This window comes from Carlito syrichta, unplaced genomic scaffold, assembly GCF_000164805.1.
Source record: "Carlito syrichta isolate Samal-C Ts95f unplaced genomic scaffold, Tarsius_syrichta-2.0.1 Scaffold312196, whole genome shotgun sequence".
Classification (NCBI taxonomy): Eukaryota; Metazoa; Chordata; class Mammalia; order Primates; family Tarsiidae; genus Carlito; species Carlito syrichta.
The window spans coordinates 336980-362802 of NW_007256292.1; the positions used below are offsets into that span (position 1 = coordinate 336980).

Consider the following 25823-nt stretch of genomic DNA (forward strand, 5'->3'; position numbering starts at 1 on the left):
ACTCGCCTCAGCCTCCCAAAGGCGCGGGATTACAGGCTGAGCCACCAAGCCCGGATAAGACTGTATTTCTAAATAAGGTCACGTTCACAGGGACCGGGAGTTAGGACCTCAACATACCTTTTCGAGGGACATAATTCAATCTGTAATGGGGTTACAAAGCCTGGAAACCTAGGTGAACGAACATTTGTCGTATTTGATCATGTTAAGTGACCAATTAACGCCTATGCTTGACAGGTGAGATAAAGGTTGCCCTAGTAATTCCAACAGGATGTTGCACCATCCCACACTCCCAGAGTGACTGGGGACTGACAGGTAGAATGTTTTTCCATACCTAGATTGGATGCCATGACCATGTGGGGAGAACTTCCTATTCCCTGGACCTGAACCCTCCTGATGACTTCCTGGGTATGACAGAGGTGCAAATCTGTTCGTTGACAGTAAGAAGTGGATGCGTGTGTAGGACTGATGGAAATGCTGGATGGATGTGCTGACGTGGTCGTCCAGGGCCATTTTCTACAGCATGTGGAACTCTGCGATGCTCATGAGGGGCAATGCTTGAAATATACCATGAATTGTAATATCGATAAGCACTCACTGTTTATATTTACCCAAATTTCTAATCTTTATGGTCACTCGATAGACTCTTCAGGCTGAAATTCTTTATTGAAACACAGCACCTTCAGCCAGGCGCCATGGTTCACACCTGTAATCCCAGCACTTTGGGAGGCCGAGGCAGGAGGATTGCTTGAGCCAAGGAGTTTGAGACCAGCCTGGACAACATAGCAAGCCTCGTCTCTAAAAAAATAATCATAATAATTAGCTAAGCGTGGTAGTGTGTGCCTGTAGTCCTAGCTACTCAAGAGTCTGAGGCGAAGGATTGAGCCCAGGAGTTTAAGGCTGTAGTGAGCCGTGATTGTGCCACTGTACTCCGACCTTAGCAACAGAGTGAGAGCCTAACTTACAAAACAGAAAAAAGAAACATAGCACTTTCTCTTTTGCTTTATTTTTTTTCTCTCTCTGAAGGATGAAGAGGAGTTGTCACCCCCTGAGTGTGAATTTTGTGGAAGCAATCTAAGAGCATTTTTTTCCAATGTGGACGTTTGCTCTGAACCAATAAAATGTGTAAGTTCTAAAGTAGTTCTAAAATAGTGTTATTTTTAAACATACATAGTACTTTCTCCTGCATCATTCCCCTGCATTGCCATCTTCTAAAGAATTCTGTGTTAGCAGTCAGAGAAATGCAAATCACAACTGCAGTGGGATACCTCTTCATACCCACTAGGGTGGGTATAATTAAGAAGACAGATAATAACAAGTGTTTGTGAAAATACAGCGAAATCAGAACCCATGTGTGGCGCTGAGGAGGAATATAAAATGGTTCAGTCACTTTGGAATAAAGTCTGGCAGTTAACAAAAAGCTAAACATCTAGTAACTGTACGACCCAGCAATTCCATTCCTAGGTTTATGCCCAAGAAACTGACAAAACATGTCCACACAAAAACTCGCGCACACACGTTCATACCAGCATGATTCTCAATAGCCAAAAAAGTGGAAGCAACCCAGTTGTTTATCATCTGATAAATAAAATGTGTATCCATACAGCAATACATCATTCAGCCATAAAAAGAAATATGGGCTGGGTATGGTGGCTCAAGCCTGTAATCCCAGCACTTTGGGAAGCTGAGGTGAAGGGATTGCCTGAGGCCATGCGTTCGAGAACAGCCTGGGCAACTTGTTGAGACCTCATCTCTACAATAAATTTTTTTAAAAATTAGCTGGGCATGGTGGCACGCACCTGTAGTTCCGGCTACTTGGAAGGCAGAGGCAGAAGGATTGCCTGAGCCCAGCAGGTCAAGACCGGGGTGGCCATGAGTGTGCCACTGTACTCCAGGGGAGATGGAATCAGACTCCAACTCAAAAAAAGAAAGAAATATAAGGTACTGAAATGTGAATGAGCCATGAATACATTATGCTAAGTGAAAAAAGTCAGTCATAAAGTTCTACATGCTGTATGGTTCCATTTATATAAACTAAAGGCTAAAGGATATGCAAATCTGGAAAGACAGAAAGTAGATTAATGGTTGCCGGGGTGAGGGTGGGGGACTGGGAGGAGAAGATGGGAAGTGACTGACAATGAGTACAAGTTTCATGTTCTAAGATTGATAGGCTGAGTGCGGTGGTTCAGCCTGTAATCCCACCACTTTTGGAAGCCAAGGCAGGAGGATTGCTTGAGACCAGGAGTTCAAGACCAATGTGGGCAAAAAAGCAAGACATTGTCTCTACAAAAATAAAACAATGAGCCAGGTGTGGTGGTGCATGCCTATGGTCCAGCTACTTGGGAGGCTGAGGTGAGAGGATCACTTGAGCCCAGGAGTTGGAAGTTACAGTAAGCTATGATCGCACCACTAAATTCCAGCTTGGCGACAGTGAGACTCCTGTCTCTACAAAAAATAAAAATTTAATAAATAAATAAATAAGATTGATTGTGGTGATGGTTGTACAATCCTGTGAATATAGTAAAACCAATGAATGATACCTTTTAAATGGGTGAATTGTATGGTATGTGAATTGTATCTTAAAGTTGTTACCAGAAAGAGTTAAGACAGATTGCTATCCAAATCCCATTAGTTGCTTTTGTCTCCTCGATTCATCTTCAGCTAGGACTAATGAGATGAATATGACATGTTTTTCAGACTTCCTGCTGTATTTCTTTCCAAAATCTGATTGACTATATCTATGAGGAAGGAAAAAAAACCGAGAGCCCTAAAACTGAAAAAATTTGTATCAACCCTCACGCAGCCCACGGCAATGAAGTCGACAGACTCAAGGCAAAGGAAAAAGCCTTCCGGAGGTAACCTTGAGCCTGTAATATTGAAATTCAGAGAGGCCAGTGTCACTGGAGAGCTTTCTGTAAAATGTACCCCTTTTTAAAAAAAATACATAATTTTGAAGATGTATTCCCTGTGAAGAAATAAAAATTGGACAAAGCAAACCTATTACAATTCCTGGTAGGTGTCATGAAACTCAAAAGCTCCCAGGAACTCAGTCAACTCACTGGTTTTAAGTTGAAATTTACCAATCCTAAATTATCAGGGCAATTCAGAATTCCTGTATTGGAGAAATTTGTCCAATAAACAGAAAGAGCTGGGCATGGTGCTTCATGCCTGTAATCCCAGCACTTAGAGAGGCTGAGGCAAGACAACTGCCTGAGCCCAGGGGTTCAAGACCATCCTGGAAAATATGGCAAGACCTCATCTCTATAGTAAATCAAAAAATTATCCTGGAGTGGTGGTTCGCACCAGTAGTTCCAGCTACTTGGGAGACAGGCTGAAGGATTGCCTGAACCCAGCAGGTCAAGGCTGCAGTAGCTGTGAGCACTGCACTCCAACCGGGCGACAGTGAAACTCGACTCAAAAAAACCTCCAAAACAAAAACAAACAAAAAGTTAGCCAGGCATGGTGGCACGCTTGTAGTCCCAGCTACTTGGGAGATGAGATGGAAGAATCGGTTAGGTCCAAGAGTTCGAGGCTTTGGTGATCTGTGATTGCGCCACTGCACTCCAACCTGGGCGAAAGAGTGAGACTCTGGCTCAAAAAAAAAAAAAAGACTAGAGACCCCTCTGGCTCTGATGAGATAGTCTGGATTCACAAGTGATAATTGGTCAACTGGTTTTGGTTTGTTTGTTTGTTTGTTTGTTTTTGAGTTGGAGTCTCCCTCTGTCGCCCAGGCTGGAGTGCAGTGACACAGTTATGGCCATCACAGCCTCTACCTGCTGGGCTCAGGCGATCCTTCCACCTTAGCCTTCCAAGTTGCAGGAACTACAGGCACATGCTACCAAACTCGGCTTATTTATTGATTAATTGTAGAAACGAGGTCTCACCAAGTTTCCCAGGCTGGTCTTAAACCCCTGAACCCTTGAGCTCAGGCAATCCTCTTGTCTCAGCCTCCCAAAGTGCTGGGATTACAGGCTTGAGCCACTGCGTTAGGCCGTGTAGTACACTGTTTTAAGCTTCAACTACATTTCAGGTTTACACATGTTATTTTTTGATTTTGTAGAAAACAGGAGCGACAAATAGCCAGATATTTTCCAATAATATCAAACGACCAGCCGAATTTCACTGAGGAAGGTGAGTTCATCAACGCTGGTGGTGTATACCTGCTGGCTGTGCAACATCAGAAAGTTCAGATGTTTGACCATGAGATAAAATGGGTGTATTTAAAACCGTATTGAGAAATTTTATTTCTAAGTACAGTAAAACCTGCATTAGTCAAAATGGCTCAAAAAATCTGGTATTTTCAGTCATCTGGCTTTTGGTGTTCTTAGTTGTCATCTCATTGCTATTACTGGTTGAAATAAATTAGCACCATCTATAGAGCACTTTACCGATAGCTCCAAAGCGTTTTCATATTCTTTGCCTCTTGTTTTATTAAGCACACTTTCCATTCTGTTTTCAAGCTTGGGTATGGAAAATCTGTCAAAAGTACATCATTGACCAGGTGTAGAGGCTCACACCTGTCATCCCAACACTTTGGGAGGCTGAGGCAGGAGGATTGCTTGAGACCAGCCTAGGCAGCATAGCAAGACCTTGTCTCTACAAAAAAGAAAATTAGCTGGGCATGGTGGCACTCGCCTATAGTCCCAGCTACTTGGGAGGCTGAGGCGGAAGGATCACCAGAGCCCAGGAGATTGAGGCTGTGGTGAGCCGTGATCGTGCCACTGCACTCCAACCTTGGTGAAAGAATGAGACACCGACTCAAAAAAGAGAAAAGAAAAAAGTCTCTTCATCTGTAAAATGGGAATAATTTTTTAAAAGATGATGAAAAATGTAAATATTAAAATGTCTTATGAATCCATGCATTTATAATTGGGTTTGAAATTTTATTTTAGAGGAGAGGTTTTAGAAAATTTAAAACATATATGTACTGTCATGTGATTCTTTTTCCATCAGATCCAAAGCGCATGAAAACAATTTCTTATCAACTTTCCATGAATATTCCAGAACCAGAAATAAATGATGACATACTATGTGATTTTCAGCTTAAAAACAGTAATATGTCCATTGTTTGCTGTGATTCTAGGATAGCATGTGGAAAGGTAATTAACTTGTAATTTTCTAATTTATCATTTTTAAAAAAATCAGTTTTACTTAAAATTGTAAAAACTCTCGTTCAGCTTGACTACATGATACATTTAACTATTTGTCAAAAAGAATTGGCATGGATTTAGCCTTTTAAATCTACTAGACTTTATAACACTGTCTTGTGTTTTGGCTTAATGTTTTGGTTAAAACTTTTTTACTTTAAAATGTTAGTGTTGCACATTAAAGAACATTCATTAAAAAGAAGGGAAGAAAACTACCAAAAGTCCCAATCGCTTTCCCCAAAACATCAGCATTTCAATATTTTCTAGATGTATACTGACCAATATGGTAGCAATACTGCATATGACTATTTAAATTTAAATTAATTAAAATGAAATAAAATTTAAAATGTAATTCCTCAGTCACACTAGCACTTTCTCATGTCCTAGGTAGCTGCACATAAGTAGTGGCTGCTATACTACAGTGAAAATATAGAAGATTTTTGTTGTAATAAAAAATTCTGACTGGTCACAGTGACTCACACCTGTATCCTCAGCAGTTTGGGAGGCCGAAGCGGGAGGATTGCTTGAGTCCAGGAGTTGTTTGAGTTGAAGTCTTACTCCGTTGCCCAGACTGGAGTGCCGTGGCATGCTTATGGCCACCCCAGCATCGACCTGCTGGGCTCCAGCGATTCTTCCTCCTCAGCCTTCTGGCACCAGAACTACAGGCTCGCACTATCATGCCCGGCTAATTTTTTATTTTTTATTTTTTTTATTGTAGAGATGAGGTCTCACCAAGTTGCCTGGGCTGGTCTCGAACCTGCAGGCTCAGGCAGTCCACTCGCCTCAACCTCCCAAAGTGCTGGGATTACAGGCTGATCCACCGAGCCCTGCCAAAAAAGAAATTATTCTTAAAAGTTCTATTAGGCCGGGCTCGGTGGCTCAGCCTGTAATCCCGCGCCTTTGGGAGGCTGAGGTGAGTGGATTGCCTGAGCCCGCGGGTTCGAGACCCGCCTGGGCAGCGAGACCTCATCTCTACAATCAATCAAAAAATCAGCCGGGCGTGGTAGCGCATGCCTGTAATTCCGCTACTTGGAAGGCTGAGGCAGAAGGATCGCCGGAGCCCAGCAGGTCGAGGCTGCGGTGGCCGGGAGCGGCCACTGCACTCCAGTCTGGGCGGCAGAGTGAGACTCCAACTCAAAAAAAAAAAAAAAAGTTCTATTAGATAACACTGTTCTAGACATTTTCCCTTGCATAAGTTTTTGTTAAAATACTTATAATTGTATCATATATGTCATTTTTATGTTTTATAATCTAATTGTAAAAATAATTTTTCTGTGAGAGTTTATATTAACATTATTTTAGTAGCTATGTAATTTTTCTTATAGTGTATTTCATGATATAGACATACAGGTTATTAACTATTTTTTTTGCTATACAAGGAGGGACCCCAAAAAACCCAGAATTATCTTTTGGAGGGTGGGCCCATTGTAGTACAGACTTCTAAGTAAGTGTTCTCGAAACCCACTGGTATCAGTGTACCAGCTAGTGTTGTTGTGAGAGGCTGTGTTTGGCTTCAGTGAAATTTTTTGTGGCAAACAGGTGACGATTTCACTCACAATGACAACACATCTGCCCATACCATGCTGAGTGTTCAGCAGTTTTTGACTAAAAACGACATGACCTCCATGCCCCACCTTCCCTATTCACCCAATCTTACCCCAAGCAACTTTTTTTTTCCCCAAAGAAAAAAGTTCTCAAAAGGAAATGTCTTGCTGATTTGGAAGAGGTGAAACAAAAAAGAGCAGAAGCACTCAAAGGCATCAAAATTGATGAGTTCAAAAATTGTTTTGAGCAGTGGAAAAAGTGTCTTGATAGGTATATTGCATCAGACAGAGAGTACTTTGAAGGTGACTAATTTAAACATATAAGAATATATGCACAAGTTTTAAATCAATTCCGGTATTTTATGTAGAAACAAAGTTTTCCTATGTTGTCTGGTCTTGAACTCCTGGGCTCAAGCAATCATCCCATCTCAGCCTTCCAGAGTTCTAGGATTACAGGTGTGAGCCACCGTGCCTGACAGAAGAGTAAATATTTTTTTAATGACATTCTTCCCAAAGTGATCTGTAGATCCAGCACAGTCATGTCAAATTATAACAAGATTGCATATTTGTGTGTATTGGGAGAAGGGAAGTCTTGACAACTTGATTCTAAAAATGTTTATGGAAACATGAAGAATCTAGAACAGCTAAAACACTCTTGAGGAAGGAGAAGAATGTGCTTGCGAGATATTAACATCTGTTGCAAAATATAGTAATTAAGACATGTACAGAATCAGACTTATACATACATGAATATCTGATTTATGACAGTAGTGACACTGCACAGTAACAGAAAGGATGGTCTTTTCAATACATAGTGCTAGGACAATTGGGTACTCATTTAAAAAAAAAAAATTGAGGCCATTACCTCACACCATATGTCAAAATCAATTTCAAGCAGATTAAAGATCTAAATATGAAATATAAAACCACAAAGATTTTTAAATACAGGAGAATAGCTTTATTCAGGTTAAGGAAAGATTCACTGACAGATGGAAAAAAAGCAACATTCATAAAGAATTTGATAAATTAAATTTTTATAAAACAACATGAAAAAATCAACTTATTAGAAAAGTGAGGCAAAAAAAAATTTGAACAAACACTTCTCCAAAAAGAAAATTCAAATGGTCAACCTCATTAGCAACCTGAGAAATTGAAAACTCAAACTACAGTTAGAGATCAGTACTTACCAATCATGTCGAAAAGTGTAAGATCTAGTAATACCAGGTTTTGGAAAGGATACAAAGCAAATGTACCTATTATTTGCTGCAAATGAAAGTGTGAATTGGCACAACAATTTGGAAATCAATTGGGGATTACCTAGTAAAGAGGAATATAGGCATATCTTGGGATCCAGCAACTCCATCTCTGGGTGTAATATCCTAGAAATACACACGCATGCATAGAAAATGTTGATAGTATCATTGTTTTGGTTTTTTTTGAGTTGAAGTCTCACTCTGTTGTCCGGGTTGGAGTGCAGTGGCATGCTCATGATCATTGCAGCCTTGACCTGCTGGGTTCAGGGGATCCTTGCACCCCAGCCTTCCAAGTCGCTGGAACTACAAGCATGTGCCACCATACTCAGCTATTTTTTTGATTTATTGTAGAGCTGAGGTCTCACCAAGTTGCCCCGGCTGGTCTCGAACCCCTGAGCTCAGGCAGTCCTTTTGCTTTGACTTCCTAAAGTGCTGGGATTACAGGTGTGAGCCACCGTGCCCGGTGTATCATTGTTTATAATTACCAAAAACTGAAAGCCTGACATGATGGCTCACACCTGCAATTCCAGCACTTTGGGAGGCTAAGGTATGAGGATTGCTTGAACCTGGGAGTTCAAGACCAGCCTGGGCAACATAGGGAGACCTCACCTCTACAAAAAATCAAATAATTAGTTGGTATGGTGGCGCATGCCTGTAGTCCCTGGTACTCGGGATGCGAGGTAGAAGGATTGCCTGAGCCCAGAATGGGAGCTGCGGTTAGCTGTAATCATGTCTGCCTTCCAACCTAGGCCACAGAGTGAGACTCTGACTCCAACAACAACACGAAGCCCAAATTTCCATTAACAATAGAACGAATAAATAAATAGTGATGAATTCATACGATGGAATAATATACACAAACGGAAATGATTGACTACAGCTACATACTGGAATATGTATGAATCTTTAAAACATAATGTTGACAGAGAAGACATAAAAACACATCATGTATATTCCATTTAGGTAAAATTCAAAAATGGGAAAAATGTTTATAAATAATGAAAGTACAAAGAGAAGCAGTGACATCACTATGAAATCAGGTTGGTGCCTGAGTCTGGCAAGGAGGGTGTTGACACTGGATTGGACACATCCGGTTGGGGTTTCTAGAGTGTGAGCACTGTTTGATTTCTTGACCTCGTGGTGATTGTATGCATGTTTACTTCATAATTACTCACGAATGAAATAGCATATTTTAGTGCCATCCGAGTATTGTACATTTCATAATTTTCAAAAGTGAAAACATATATTAGCTTCCAAAAATAAATGACAGCGTTTACATAACATGCAGGTTGTTTCATTGTTTAGCCGTAGAAATTCATGTATCCTTTTTAGTATAATTCAAGATTAGAAATAAATAGAATTAAAATGAATCTTCAATTTATTATAAGATATTGTAGGATAAAAATTCACTTCTCCACGGAGCTTTACATATAAAATAATTGAACTTGGAGCTATAATAAGGAATCTCTCCCGATGATTTCTCCATCTTCCCTACGCCCCTGATGTTATCCTCAAATGAACCTCCAGAACAACCTGGAAGAGACACCAGCTGCTGCAGGTTGTACTGGAATTTTTTCTCTTTAAGCCAGATTTATTAAAAAAAAAAAAAAAATTGGAGGGCCAGATATGGTGGCTCAAGCCTATAATTCCAGCACTTTGGGAGGCCAAGGTGAGAGGATTGCCTGAGCCCACGGGTTCAAGACCAGCCTGGACAACTTGGCAAAACCTCATCTCTATTTTAAAAAAAAAATTGGCCAGGCTCGGTGGCTCAGCCTGTAATCCCGCACCTTGGGAGACTGAGGTGAGTGGATTGCCTGAGCCCGTGGGTTCGAGACCCGCCAGGGCAACTTGGCGAGACCTCATCTGTACAATAAATAAAAAAATCAGCCGGGCGTGGTAGTGCATGCCTGTAGTTCCAGCTACTTGAAAGGCTGAGGCGGAAAGATCGCCGGAGCCCAACGGGTCGAGTCTGGGCGATGGAGTGAGACTCCAACTCAAAAAAAAAATTGTTTTTGAGTAAGGGACTCACTCTGTTGTCCAGGCTGGAGGCAGTGACACAATCCCAGTTCACTGCAGCCTCTTGGGCTTAGGTGATCCTTCCACCTCAGCCTCCCAAGTAGTTGGGACTACAGGCACGCGCCACCATACCCAGCTAATTTTTGTAGAGAAAGGTTCTCACTATGTTTTCCTGGCTGGTCTTGAAATTCTGGGCTTAAGGAATCCTCCTGTCTCAGCCTCTCAAAGTGCTGGAATTACAGGCGTGGGCCACCATGCCCTGCCTACAATTCATATTCAGTAATATACACCCTTGTTCAGGTCTAGGAATTTTGACAGAATTGTGTAACCATCACTACCATCAGAATATAGAATATTTCCATTGAGCTGCGGCTGGTTCTTCTTTTGTTTTGTTTTTATAGTAATATATGTATAAAGTAAAAAAAAAAATGAAAATAAAAAACTTTAAATAGATGTGATTTTATCAGGTTACATGCAGGGGTGAGGGACAATTTGTAAATGAGCCCTGAGGCTCATCTCCTGCTATTGAAGCAGGGCCAACATTTTAAGTTAAGAAAAATGGTTTGGGCCAGGTGTGGTAGATCACACCTGTAATCCCAGCACTTTGGGAAACTGAGGCAAGAGGATTGCCTGAACCCAGGGGTTTGAGACCAGCCTGGGCAACATAGCAAGACTTTGTCTCTACAATAAATTAAAAAATTAGCTGGGCATGGTGGTGCATGCCTGTAGTCCCAGCTAGTCAGGAAGCTGAGGCGGAAGGATCACCTGAGCCCAGGAGGTCGAGGCTGTGGTGGCTGTTGAGCATGCCACTGCACTCCAGCCTGGGCAACAGAGTGAGACTTCAACTCAAAAAGATAAAAATAAAAAAGAAAGAAAGAAAGAAAAAGAGAAAAGAAAAAGAATGGTTTGTATCACTGTCTTGGCAACTGGACAATGTCCGTTGTTGCCACTCTTACTGTGTGATATCTGAAACAATGAACAGTCAAGTGTCCTCTTCTGTCCTGTGTAGGCTGTGAGAAACGAGCTCTTAGAGAAGCACTACAAACATGGGAGCAAGTTTCTGACTTCATTTCCAGATGGGACAACGCAAATATTGTATCCTTTCTTTCAACATGTTATTGGTATTAGCTTTATTTCTTAAAAAAAAAAACTGTAAAGAAAACAATATTACCCTTAAATTCTACCACCCAGAGAAAAGCTGTTAGCATTTAAAAATATATCTTTCAGCCAGGTACGGTGTCTCAAGCCTGTAATCACAGCACTTTGGGAGGCCGAGGCAAGAGGACTGCCTGAGTTCAGGGGTTCGAGACCAGCCTGGGCAACTTGATGAGACCTCATCTCTACAATAAATCAAAAAACAAGCCGAGGGTGGTAGCACTTGCCTATAGTTCCAGCTACTTGGAAGGCTGAGGTAGAAGGATCTCCTGGAGCCCAGCAGGTTGAGCTGTGGTAGCTGTGAGCCTGCCTGGGCAACAGAGTGAGATGCTGACTTTAAAAATATATATATATATGTATATATATATGTCTTTCCTTACATGTTTTGTATGAGCATATATATATAATTCTTTAAAAATCAATTGTTTATTCATATTTTATAATTGGATTCTTTACATAATGATATTATATTTAAAAAAGCAGTGTTATGACTAGATAATCTGAAATTTAAAATATAGAGATACAACACCATTTTTATAACCCCGTGGTAGTGTTTTTTTTTTTTGAGTTGGGGGTCTCTGTTGCCCAAGCTGGAGTGCAGTGGCACAATCATGGTTCACCACAGCCTCGACCTCCTGGACTCAAGCAATCCTCCCCACCTCAGCCTCTCCCCTCCCCCAGTCACTGGGAATACAGGCACGCACCACCATGTAAGGCTAATTTTTGTAAAGATGAGGTCTCACTAGATTGCCCAGGCTGGTCTCAAACTCCTGGGCTCAAGTGACTCTCTGTCCTTGGCCTTCCGAAGTGCTGGGATTACAGGTGTGAGCCACTGCTCCCAGCTTCAAAGTGTTTCATTACAGGGATATACTGTAATTTATGTAACCTATCTCTTATTACTGAGCAAAGGTGGTTTCACAGTTTTTGCTATTATACACAACTGAATGTACAGCTTCATGCATACTTTTTTGCATTCTTATCACTCATTTCCTTGAATTAAATAACTAGGGAAAGGCAGGACATGGTGCCTCAAGCTGGTAATCCCAGCACTTTGGGGAGGCCAAAGTGGGGAGGTTTGCCTGAGCCCCAGAAGTTTGAGACCAGTGTGGGGGAACATCTCTATTTCAATGTATTTTTTTTTAAAAATACCTAAAAAAAAATACCTAGGAGTAGAAATTCTGGGTAACAAATTTAGATATCTTAAAGCTTTGAAAGATTTTGCCCCCCCCCAGGAAATATGTACCAGTTTACACATCCATGAGTAGCATGCGATTTTTTAAATATCAAAATTCAATATCTATTTCATGGAACACTAAGTTATTGATCATTTGGACTTCTGCCTGATAACCAGGCCACTTGTTTAATATTTTGACATGAAGGGCACTTACTATCTAGAGAAGGTAAAAACAAAAAAATGAGGAGCCCTTGTCATGGACTGAGGGCTTCCTCTTGTAGAATTAAGTTGTCTTTAGTCATAGTTTCCTAAATGTTTAGTCAAACCCCAGAAAAAATGACTTTCACAGCTCAGGAAGCATAATGAAGTTTTAGTTCCCAAAGTCCTATGAGAGAGAGTGAGGTTTTGTTTTAGTTATACTAGTATTTTTTTTTTTTTTTTTGAGTTGGAGTCTCACTCTGTTGCCCAGTCTGGAGTGCAGTGGCATGGTCACAAGCACCCCAGCGTCAACCTGCTGAGCTCAGGCCATCCTTCCACCTCAGCCTTCCAAATAACTGGAACTACAGGCGAATGCTACCCTGCCCCATGCCTGGCTAATTTTTTGATTTTCATTTTTTGTAGAGATGAGGTCTCTCCAAGTTGCCCAGGCTGTTCTCTAACCTGTGGACTCAGGCAGTCCTCTCACCTCGGCCTCCCAAAGTGCTGGAATTACAGGTCTGAGCCACTGTGCCTGGCCGGAATTTTTTTTTTTCATTTGTAGTATATTCACTGCTAGTGTATAGAAATATAATTTATTTTTGTATACTGACCTCATAGCTTACAACCCTGCTGACCTCATTTATTATTTCTAACATAGTGTTTTATGGATTGATTAGGATTTTCTATATACAAGAGCATATCATCTGCTAAAAGATAGTTTTACTTCCACTCCCAATCTGGATGCCTTTCATTTCTTTTTCTTTCCTAAACTTTCTGTGGCTAGAACCGCCAGTGCAATGTCAAATGCAAGCAGTAAGAACAGAAATTTTTGTTAGGTTTCAGATCTTAGGAAGAATGCACTTAGTCTTTCACCATTTTTGGTGTGAGTTTTTTTTAAGATACCCTTTATCAGGTTGAGGATGTCCACTTCTGTTGTAAGTCAACTGAGTCTTTTTATTATGAATGTTGAAGTTTGTCCACTGCTTTTTTGTGTCTGTTGAAATGACCGTGTGTATTTTTGTTCTTTATTATATATATATATATATTTTTTTTTTTTTTTTTTTTTTGAGTTGGAGTCTCACTCTGTCACCCAGACTGGAATGCAGTGGCCGCTCCCGGCCACTGCAGCCTGGACCTGCTGGGCTCCGGTGATCCTTCCGCCTCAGCCTTCCAAGTAACTGGAACTATAGGCACGTGCTACCACGCCCGGGTGATTTTTTGATTTATTGTAGAGATGAGGTCTCGCCAAGTTCCCAGGCAGGTCTCGAACCCGTGGGATCAGGCAATCCACTCAGCTCAGCCTCCCAAAAGCATGGGATTACAGGCTGAGCCACCGAACCTGGCCTTTATTATATTAATATGGTATAATACCTGAATTGATTTTTAGATATTAAACCAGCCTTGCATTCCTGGGATAAACCCTACTTCATCTTTTTTATATATTGTTAGATTTTCTTTGCTTTTTTTTTTTGAGTTGGAGTCTCACTCTTTGTTGCCCAGTCTTCTGTATAGTAGCATGCTAGCAGCCACCGCAGACTCAACCTCCTGGGCTTAGGCAAACCTTCACCTCAGCCTTCCAAGTAGCTTGAACTACAGATGCATGCCATCATGCCCGGCTAGTTTTTGTGATTTATTGTAGAGATGAGGTCTCACCAAGTTGCCCAGGCTGGTCTCAAACCCCCCAGGCTCAGGTAATCCTCTCGCCTCAGCCTCCCAAAGTGCTGGGATTACAGGCTGAACCACTGTGCCTGGATTTTTTTTTTTTTTTTTTTTTGAGTAGGAGTCTCATTCTGTCACCTAGACTGGAGTGCAGTGGCAGGCTCACAGCCACTTCAGCCTTGTACTCCTGGGCTCAGGTGATCCTTCCACCTCAGCCTTCCACAGGTGTGTGCTACCATGCCCAGTTATTTTTGATTTATTGTAGAGATAAGTTCCCAACAAGTTGCCCAGGCTGATCTCAAACTCCTGGACTCAGGCAATCCTCTCACCTCTGCCTCCCAAAGTGCTGGGATTACCAGCGTGATCTACCACACTGGTTTGTTAATTTTTTGTTGAAATTTTTGTACCTCATCAATATATTTTGATCCACATAAAAAGCATAAAATCCTTTTGTAAGAGTAATATTTCCTGGCCAGGCATGGTGGCCCATGCCTGTAATCCCAGCACTTTGGGAAGCAGAAGTGAGGGGACTGCCTGAGTCAAGGAGTTCAAGACCAGCCTGGGCAACACGGCAAGACCTTGTCTCTTACAGTAAATCAAAAAATTAGCTAGGTATTGTGGTGTGTGCCTATAGTCCCAACTATTTGGAAGGCTGAGGTGGAAGGATCGCCTGAGCCCAGCAGATTGAGTGGGCGTGATCATGCCACTGCACTCCAGCCTGGGTGACAGAGTGAGATTCTGACTCAAAAAAAAAAAATTCAAAAAATACCTTCCACTTTCCGAATGCTTTATAATTTCAAAGGGCTCTCTCATAAATTGAATTTATTCCCAGAATAATCAAGGACCATTATAACACTCACATGACCTTATCTTATCTCAGCTATCCATCTGGAAACCTCGCCATCATCCGAGTGCCCAACAAGATAAGTGGTTTCACTTGTATAGTCCAAGAAGACACGTTCACTAACCCTGCCATCCTGGCAGTGCTGGATTCCTCTGGCAGAAGTTCCTGTTATCATCCCAATGGAAATGTCTGGTGGGCTTCTAGGCTCTTCCTACTGCCATTTGTGGTTTTAGTTCTGTGGAATTTTATTTTTCTTTTAAATTGTTAAGAATGGGCTTAAGATTTATTTAAGCAAGTGGTCTTTAGATGGTAATATTCAACTCAGAGACATTTTTGGTCTACATCTTCTCATATGCTTCTCAGTGGAAAAATCCCAAGCAACTATACAAACGAAACTCATTATATTCTGTCTATACATAGTAAGAAAATATCATTACAACATAGAAAAAAATCTTAATATATGATATGATAATTCTAAGGATTTGGAATATAAACCAAAGCAGTCTCTAGAGCCTGAACCTTGATGATGTCACACTGCTTAATCTCTTTTTTTAAGAGTCAAAGTCTCGCCAAATTGCCCAGGCTGGTCTCAAACCCTTGGGCTCAGGTACTCCTCTTGCCTCGGCCTCCCAAAGTGCTGCGATTACAGGTGTGAGCCACTGTACCCAGCCACATACTGCTTAATCTATGAAAATAATCTGTCAGGCTGGGCGCAGTGGCTCAAGTCTGAGGTGAGTTGAGGTGAGGGGATTGCCTGAGCCCACGGTTTCGAGAACAGCCTGGGCAACTTGGTGAGAACTCATCTCCACAATAAAAAATCAAAAAATGAGCCAGGCATGGTAGCGTGTGCCTGAAGTTTCAGCTACTTGGAAGGCTGAGGCGGAAGGATTGCCTGAGCCCATCAGGTCGATGCTGGGGTGGCTGTGAGAGTGTCACTGCACTCCAGTCTGGGCAACGGAGTGAGACTCTGACCCAAAAAATGGGTCAGAATGTATTGTTTGAGATACATTCCTAACTAGTGAGCCTTCTATAGCCTCAACTAACAACAATAACACAGACAAAATCTCCAGAGAAATTATGATCCTGATTCTAACTTGCTCCACTAATGTACATACTCTGTGACAAAGTGAAATTTGAGTTCTAACTTCAAGTACAATTTAAACTTTCTGAGTTTTTCAGGAAGACATAGTCTCTTTCTTTAAATTATTTACAGGTATAACAATCTCATCCTGGGAGACTCGGCCAATCATTGGCCAAGTTTGTATACTGCCAATCCTTGAGAAAGTTAGGGCACGTGAGCTCTCTGTGATTTTAGTCCAAAGCAGCAGTTAATCGAGGCACACTGGGAAATTTCCACTTATCTTTTAGGACTCAATAGAAATTCTTGTTACATTTGGTAGAATGCAATATTAATTGTCACCAATATTCATTGGTTTCTATGCCAGAAACCAAGTGATGCTTCTAGATTGGTTTTATAAAGCCCCTTACCCTTGAACTCCCAGGCATTCTGACAGGGCTCTTTGACTCTCTGATAGCCCTTCTAACTGCCTGCCATTTCCCCTGCCAGAATGACGTTCCTAGAAGTTACATCCCAAATTTTCACCACTACATAGCAGAGGATCTTTCAGTAGTATAGGCTGAAAGAAGGTTTATTAAATAAGGACTGATTTATCCAGATAATTTTAGCTAAATATTATTTTCACTCACATTTCAAGAGAAAACTCTCCTCCTTCCCAGATACAATAAGATAATCACCCTTGCTTCTCATTGTGCTTCTGATATTAGATTACTATCACCAATCAATACTGGGGGGCCTTCGTGGCCCATCAGCTAGTTGTTTGTTTGTTTTGAGAAATGGTCTTGCTCTGTCACCCAGGCTGGAGTGCAGTGGCGCAACCACTGCAATCTCAAACTCCTGTGTTCAAGGGATCCTCCCATCTCAGCCTCCTGAGCAGCTAGAACTACAGGTGGAAATCACCATGCCCAGCTAATTTGTTTTCACATTTTTTTTTTTGGTAGAGACAGAGTCTCCCTATGTTGCTCAGGCTGGTCTCAAACTCCTAGCAACAGACAATCCTTCTGCCTTGGCCTCCCAAAGCATTGGGATTATAGGCATGAGCCACCACGCCTGGCCAATTCATCTACTTGATAAAGAATAATTATCAAATTAAGCCAACTTTCTAAGTGCCCGGAACTCTATCTAACCTATCTTCTCAAGGTAGGGAGGTTGGCATTCCGAGTTGGAAGAAGGTGAGAGTATGAGGTGATAACTGAATAAAATGACAAAATGAGCCAGGCAGAGTGGTGTGCCAGGTGCTGGGCTGAGGCAGGAGAATCACTTGAGGCCCTGAGTTCAAGGCTGTAATGAGCTATGATGATCATTGTCATCATGTATGTAATTTGCCACTGCACTTAAGCCTGTGTAAGATACTGAAACCCTGTCTCCTCCTTTTCCTCCTTTTCCTCCTTCTCCTCCTTCTCCTCCTTCTCCTCCTTTCTTCTTTTTTTCAGGGTCCCACTCTGTCACCCAGGCTGGAGTGCAATGGCATGACTACGGTAGCAAGACTACCTGGGCTCAGGCAATTCTCCCACCTCAGCCTTCTGAGAAACTGGGACTTACAGGCATGCACCACCATGCTCAGCTAATTTTTTTTTTTCATTTTTTGTAGAGACAAAGTCTCACTATGTTGCCTAGGCTCGTCTCGAACTCCTGGGCTCAAGCGATCCTCCCACCTTGGCCTCCCAAAGTATTGGGCTTACAAGCGTGCCCAGCCACTGTCACTTAAAAATAATAATAAAAATCATATCTGGAAGGGAAAATGGGAATAAATAAATAAATAAAAATGGTGCTGCCTTAGCACCATTAGTGCTGCCAGATCTCAGACCGCACAGAGGTAAATGTAACAGTATGATGTGGGGTATTAGCCATGTGAGAAGGTTGGGGAGGCCTAGTTCCACCCTCTGCTCCGTCACAGAGCTCTTCTCTCCTTTAGTGACCTCAGAAGTGCTCCCGGAGTCCCTGTCCCGCACCTAGCCCTGGTGAGAGGCCTCAGAGAAGGACACCTGGCCAGCAGGTGGTAGGTGATAGGCCTCTTAGAGATGTTAGTTAGAAGCCTCCTAGAAGGACACATGGCCACCGGGTGATGGGCACTGTTAGCAAACAGCTCTCTTGTGCTAAGGCCAGCTCATTCTTCCCTATAATTTACACGCACTAGTCTTCATTTTGGCATGGTGGAAATCTAAGCACTGACCTTTACTCCTCTTTCAGAAATAGCTTATTCTTCTGTATCTCTTCTTTTTCAGACTAAACCTTCCCTACCCTCTTCATCCTTCCAGACCCCTTTACCAACCCGGTTTCATTCTTTGGACCCGTTTTAGTTTACTAGTATGGCCTCAAATTGGAGCCAGCACTTCGAATTAGTGTAGAATCCAGTCATGCTCTCTCACTCCTAAGGTCGCCTGAGGTTTCCAGCACTCAGATGCTAATGGCTAGCAAGACCGGTTGCTCCCCTGGGAGAGCAACTGACAGGGCTCATTCCAGCATTGAATAATAGTGTTACTGTTTGTGACTATTTGATTTCCTCCTGTCCAGGGTATATGTCAATATCTTGGGAGGTCAATATTCAGATCAAGATGGCAACAGAATAAGGGCTTGGAATTGGTCCAGTTCCATTGGCTCCTCGCCCTTCGTTTCATTTAAACCGGTCTTTCTGGCTTTGAACCATTATATTGGAGTCCGCATCTTAGAACAAGACAAGATTTCCATCACTTTTCTAGCAATGGGCCAACAAGCAAGAATCGGTGTGGGAACCAAAGTGAAGGTAGGTACATTTTTTAAAAACAGTTTAAACCATTTGGAATAATAAGAGTGAGATAACTTTTGTTAGTCTTATTACTGATAGATTATACTTGTGCATAATCTACTGTCCACTAAGAGTTTTGGAATTCAGTGGAAAAAACACATTGTGAAATTTTCACATGGAATTGAGGTAGTCTTATCGTTTCTTCTTCTTCTGAAATTCTTTTTGTTTTTTTTTTAAATAGAAATAGAGGCAAGTTATTGCTAAATTGCCTAAGCTGGTCTTGAACTCCTGGGCTCAAACAATCCTCTGTCTTGGCCTCCCAAAGTGTTGGGATTACAGGTTGAACCACTGTACCTGACCTTTCTTCTGAAATTCCATTTAGCTCAGACTTGGATCCAAATAACACTGAGTGTTTGCTCTGTGAATGAGTAGTGCTGCTTTGGGGGTTTTGTTTAAGGATTTTGTATTGCATTTTTCTCCCTGCTAAGGTAGAAAGCTTGGGCTGGGTCTGGATACCTGGGTTCTAGCCATGTTCAAGACCAAGCATAAGCCTCATCTCCTTGGAGACACTTCCCAGACTTCCTAGTCCTTTGCCCAATCAGTGTCGACAGCATCCTTCTCTGGGATTTCCAGGCACCTACCTCCTTCCCTGCATTTACTGGACCATGCTGCCTTACCTGCCTCATGGTTCCCTTTCCTACCTTCTAAAGGGCAGAATCTGTATTCCACTGACTCCTCCCTCCCCAGTGCCTTACCCAGGGCATGGCCTGAATACACTCAGTGATTGAGAAAAATGCACGATGGGCAAGAACGTGGACTTCAGGCTGTAGAGTCTCTGTAGTTTCATACCTCAGCTCTGCCACTTGGCTAAGTAAGTGGGTGGATTTATACTTCATTCCCTCATCCATAAAATAGGATAATGATTCCTACCTTACAGACTGCTGTGAAGGCTCACTGAGAATGCAGAGTTCTAAATGTGGTATTTGGCACTGAACAAGTACTCAGTAAATGATAGCTTAATATAGATGTGGAGATCGATATATACAGAGATTTGTGTGCGTCTATATACATACATAATATATAGAGCGTGTGACTTTGAATGAAGTCCCTTAAACTCTGAGGACCTCTGAATCATCAACTTTTAAAGGAAGAGGCCAGCTCCAAACTTCAAACTTGCAACTTCTAAACTTTTAAATATGTGGAAATATGATCATAATATTCAGCACAGGCAGGGATATCTCATGAACACCAACCAAAATGGAAACTCCAGGCGCAAGCAATGCAAAGTGAGTGTCTACAATGTGCTATGTGCTATTCTAGCTACTTCCAGTTAGTCTGGCTACTGCAACCAGATATTTAGTGTCAGACAAGTTTCTTTCTTGTTTAGAAATCTACAGCATAGCCTCCTTTTGGTATATTGCATCCGCGGTAAATACATTCTTACCTAAAACCTTAAAATGCTTCTCTCTATCGCTCCCTTTTCCTCTCCTCTCCCCTCTCCCTCCCTTCTGCTCCCCTCTTAGAAATAAATTCCAATCAGAAAAAGAGTCATGAGGCCAGGTGTTATGGCTCAATGCCTATAATTCCAGCACTTTGGGAGGCCGAGGCAGAAAGATGGTTTGAGGTCAAGAGTTCAAGACCAGCCTGGGCAACATAGTGAGACCTTGTCTCTACACAAAAGAAAAAAAATTAGCTGGGCTTGGTGCTGTGTGTCTGTAGACCCAGCTATTTAGAAGGCTGGGGTGGAAGAATCACCTGAACCCAGAAGCTAGAGGCTGTGGTGAGCCATAATCGTGCCACTACACTCCAGCCTGGTTGACAGAGTGAGGCCCTGACTTAAAAAAAGAAAGAAAAAAGTAAGAAGAGTCATTTTGATGTAAAAGGAAGAGTCTGATGCTAATTTTTTTTTTTTTTTTTTTTTTGAGTTGGAGTCTTACTCCATCGCCCAGGCTGGAGGGCAGTGGCACACTCATGGCCACCCTAGCATCAACCTGCTGGGCTCCAGCGATCCTCCTGCCTTAGCCTTCCAAGTAGCCAGAACTACAGGCACGCACTGCCATGCCTAGCTAATTTTTGATTTATTGTAGAGACGAAGTCTCGCCAAGTTGCCTAGACTGGTCTTGAACCTGCGGGCTCAGGCAGTCCACTTGCCTCGGCCTCCTAGAGTGCTGGCATTATAGGCAACACAATCACCTTTTCTTTGGATTTTTTAAATTATAAAAGTTACTGTGAATAAATTTTAAACTTGAAGATTTAAACAATAGAGAATAAAAAATGAGATTTACTCTTCATCTCTTCTTCTATTCTAACTCCCCTCCCTTAAGTAATCATCACCCACATTTGGTGTGTATCTGTCTTCTTTCTATGTATTTACAAATTACTTATATGCTTTTTTAAAAAATAAATATTGAATCATAATATACAAATTGTAGTCAGATACGGTTGCTCACACCTGTAATCCCAGCACTTTGGGAAGCAGATGTTAAAAGATTGCCTGAGCCCAGGGGTTTGAGACCAGCCTGAGCAGCTTGGTGAGACGTCATCTCTACAGTAAATAAAAAAATTAGCCAGGCATGGTGGCACACACCTGTAGTCCTAGGTACTCAGGAGGCTGAGGCAAGACTGCTTGAACCCAGGAAGTCAAGGTTGCGGTAGCCATGATTGTGTCATTGTACTCCAGCCTGGACAACAGAGTGAGACTCCCAACTCAAAAAAAAGAAAAAAGAAAAAAGAAAAAAAATGGCAACTGCATTTTTTTCAGTTGCTTGGGACAAAAACTTTGGGGTCATTTCACGACTCCAAACACTGATTCACAACCCACACCACTCTTCTGCAAGTCCTACACACTCTACCTTCAAAATATCTCTAGGCTCTAACACTTCTCACATCCTCTGTATAGTCACTCTTATCCACTCCTTGTCTCCAGCCCATCTCTTGTTTGAATTATTACAGTAGCCTCCTACTGAGTCTTCCTGCTTCTGCTCTTCTCAAAGTCTCTTCTAACAATAGCTAGAGTGATACTTTGAAACTGTGTCTAGTCAAAACTATCCAGTGGCTTCTAATTTTAGAGTGAAAGCCAAGGCCCTACTTATAGCTGAGGCCTGCATTCATGAACATTAGCTGGACCTACTTTTATTTATTTTTTTATTTTATTTTTTTGAGTTGGGGGTCTTATTCTGTTGCCCAGGCTGGAGTACAGGGGAATGATCGTGGGCACAGCCTTGACCTCCTGGGCTCAGGTGATCCTTTCACCTCAGCCTCCTGAGTAGCTGGGACCACAGGCATGCACCACCATGCTTGGCTAATTTTTTAATTTACTGTACAGACGAGGTCTCACTATAGGGCCCAGACTGGTCTCGAGCTCCTGGGCTCAAGCAATCCTCCTGCCTCGGCCTCCCAAAGTGCTGGGATTACAGGTGTGAGCCAGTGCACCTGGCCACCTTTTTAAAATTTGTATATGCATAGATTTAACTCCCAATTCCTCTGATTGTATCTTTTCCTTAATGACAGTACACCCTCAAATCCCTCAAAAAATATGAACTATATCTATCCTAAAGCCTTCCTCTGTCTATTGTGTTTCCTTGAGTATTAGTTTCTCTGATAGGTAAGTCTGGTGCCTCTCTCTCATGGCCTCAAATATTCAGTGGTTCTTGGTGGTGTGTTCATTTTTGTCTTTGAGAATCCCTGTTTTGCTGTTCTGCTTACTGACGTTGGCTTGTGATCATCGTGGAGTCGTGGTAGGAGCTGCTGAGGGGTAGAAGACTAGCCCAGCGCCCACACCAGCTCTCGCCTGCAGGCACCTGAGCTCGGCACTAAGGGGAAGGTGAGGGGCCAACTGCCACTTGGTGGTCCCTGTGTTTACCTCAGGCTCCTCCTACTTGTCATTTCTGTTGACTTTGCGCTCAGAGTGTGTGTGGTTTGGGTTAGTGGCTTCGTTTGGTCATTTATCTCTCTCCAGATATGGTCTCATCTGCTTTTTGATTTTTAAGAATTCTTTGCAAGTATTCCTGCTAATGAAATCTTTCTTATTAGAACCATCATGGGCCAGGTGCGGTGGCTCATGCCTATATAATCCGAGCACTTTGGGAGGTCAAGGTGAGAGGATTGCCTGAGCCCATGGGTTCAAGACCAGCCTGGACAACTTGGCGAGATATCATCTCTACAATAAATCAAAAAATGAGCCAGGCGTGGTGGCACGTACCTATAGTTCCAGCTGCTTGGAAGACCCAGCAGGTGGAGGCTGCAGTGACAGTGAGCGTGCCACTACACTCCAGCCTGGGTGACAGAGCAAGACTCCAACTGAAAATAAATAAATAAATAGGCCAAGCATGGTGGCTAACACCTTTAACCCCAGCACTTTGGGAGGCTGAAGTGAGAGGATTGCCTGAGCCCACGGGTTGGAGATCAGCCTGGGAAACTGGGCGAGACCTCATCTGTACAATAAATCAAGAAAAAAAAAATTAGCTAGGCGAGGTGGCTCGCATCTGTAGTTTCTAGAACCATCATGGATTTAGCCTGTAATAAAAAGTCTTCTGTCATGCTATGGGATTTGAGGTTAAAGATCCTGGTCCATTCTTTGTTACTGGCGAGTTTTACACTCTTACCTTCCTCCCATCTTTCCTTTCCACGGAGGGAGGGAAGAAGTGTGGAAATGAAGCATCAGCTCTCACATCTTTTGCCGGTAAGTGGTCACTCAGCTTGCAGAGGTGGTGGTTGTACTTGTGTGTGACCTGCCACTGAGGCTGCACACCCCTCTTAGGCTGGCCCTGCTTAGGCCAGACTGTCCTGACAGACCATTCACCTTGCAGCTGCAGGGAGACCACATCAGCCTCGAATCAGCAGACTGATTCTGATTCTGAGTGGGGTGAGCAGAGGCCAAGGGAGGGTGATGGAGAAGCTGATTTGAATTGGCCTCCAGGAGGTAGGGGCACGTTTAGAAAAGGGTTTTTGTCATCCCTAGTCCTGCCTCCTCTGAGGAAGATTACGCCCCCAGCGTTTTCTCTGTGGGCACCCAACCTTCAGGCCGGCACTCACCATACCTCCCCGACCGGCACTTTCCTGGGAAGTGATAGTGAGACATCTTTACACTGCTCTCAGTGAAGACACCATTAGTTTTTGAAAGTATCCCAATTCCAGGCTGGGAACAGTGACTCACGACTGTGATCTTATCAGGTGAGGCCAAGGCGGATCACTTGAGGCCAGTTCTAGACAATCCCCGGCAACATAGCAAGACCTTGTCTCTACAAAAATCCAAAAAGTTAGCCTGTAGTCCCAGCCACTAGGGATGAGGCAGAAGGAGCCCAGGAGGTCGAGGCTGCAGTGAGCCACGATTGTGCCACTGCACTCCAGCCTGGGTGGCAGAGTGAGACTCTGACTCAAAAAAAATTAAATATCCACATTCCATTGGGTCTCTCAAGTCTCTGCAGCTTTTCAGTTCTCTCCTCGTTCAGATTAGAATAATACCACTGCCCCTGCTTGCAGGTAACCAGTCTAGTTATCTGTAATGATTGGAATCCAAACATTACAAAAACAAATAATTGTATTTCTCAGTAGGGAAGATGGCTCCAGATCAGTGCTGGGGCTCCCTTCCCCCACCTCCCCACTTCCCTCCTGGCCTTTGAACTTCCTTCTCTTTCTCTTTGCTGAAAAGCTGCCAAACCCCGAGGAGATGCCCATCCTCCGCTACCTCAATGGAGACGACCTCCTCCTGCTGGCCAGTTTAATAAAGATTCGACGCCTGTTTCATAAACTTGAGGGATATGTGACTTTTCCCTCAAGCCAAGTTGGGGAAAAATTAAAGCAGCCTTCCTACCTGTCTTCACTTTCTTTAAAACTAATTGCCCTCTGTCACAGTTCCAGAATAAATCAAGATATAATGACAATGATAAGAAATACAATAAATGAAAAAATTTAAGAATGATGGGCTTTCATGTATTTTGTTTGAGTTTGTTTGGGGGAGAGGGATTGGGCTGTTTCAAAAATAAAGTGTACAAAATGGCTAAGGCATCCCAAGAAATACGCTATATTACAAATCTAGTCTTCACCCTGAGCATTACCAGTTTACAATCTTTGTAGGAAAATTAAGCAACTCACTTGCCCAACACCAGAGAATGAGCGAATCAGCAGCAACAACAAAAAAGTGTCAGTTTCAACTCTGTGAGGAAAACAAAGCAGGGAGGAATTGGATGCTTCCAGAACCACTGGAAGGGCCAGGAAAATGAAAAACCTGCTGGCTATCAAGAAATCCAGAAGGGAAGGAATCTCAGGAAGCCACAAAGTTCCAGCCAGTGATCCTAGCTGCCCTCAGCACCAGTGGGAGTGACTGGCAAAAACCCTCTGAAGTTGCTACAGCATCACCATAAGGTGCAGGAAACTCAGGTAGGACCTGCTCCCTATTGGGAACCAACTCGTAAAAATGACAGAAAATCAACTGGGCTCATGCCTCCCAGCACTTTGGGAGGTGGAGGCAAGAGGATTGCCTGAGCTCAAGGGTTCGAGACTGGCCTGGACAACTTGACAAGACCTCATCTCTACAATAAATCAAAAAATTAGCTGGGCGTAGTGGTACATGCCTATGTAGTGGTTCCAGCTACATTTGGAAGGCTGAGGTGGAAGGATCCCTTGAGCCCAGCAGGTAGAGGCTGCAGTGGCCATGAGCGTGCCACTGCACTGCAGCCTGGGCGACAGAATGAGAGACTCCAACTAAAAAAAAAAGGATGACAGAAAATCATGTATTTCCCATTTCCTGTGATACGTGGGAATGGGAGAAGGGTTGCCGAATCTGCAATGACCACACTATCCTGTGTCCATGATGAGGTGGCTTCAGATCAGAAAGCAGAGTTGAGAATTAGAGGAAGAGGACCCTGGAGACATAGGGGGGTGCCCCGGCCCACAGCTCCCCAGCTTTTTGGGATTTGTTTCTCAACCTCTGGTTCTTTGGGAGAGGGTAAAATGTCACTTCAGGGGATATTCCTTCCACTGAATCCCAGACGTGGTGCTCATGTGCAAATAGAAAGGTTGAGCCTCCCTACCA

General features: G+C 42.8%; 1 protein-coding gene across 1 annotated transcript in view; it reads left to right on the plus strand.

The window, feature by feature from the left end:
• Positions 1 to 24704, plus strand: part of ERICH6 (glutamate rich 6) — a 36375-nt gene extending 11671 nt beyond the window's left edge. Inside the window, exons 5-12 of the mRNA XM_008069752.1 lie at positions 1024 to 1122; positions 2695 to 2852; positions 4058 to 4128; positions 4951 to 5096; positions 10967 to 11052; positions 15024 to 15179; positions 18580 to 18808; positions 24441 to 24704. Coding sequence (XP_008067943.1) covers positions 1024 to 1122; positions 2695 to 2852; positions 4058 to 4128; positions 4951 to 5096; positions 10967 to 11052; positions 15024 to 15179; positions 18580 to 18808; positions 24441 to 24704 — 1209 coding nt within the window. The remainder of the gene's footprint in view (positions 1 to 1023; positions 1123 to 2694; positions 2853 to 4057; positions 4129 to 4950; positions 5097 to 10966; positions 11053 to 15023; positions 15180 to 18579; positions 18809 to 24440) is intronic.
• Positions 24705 to 25823: the final 1119 nt, after the last annotated feature.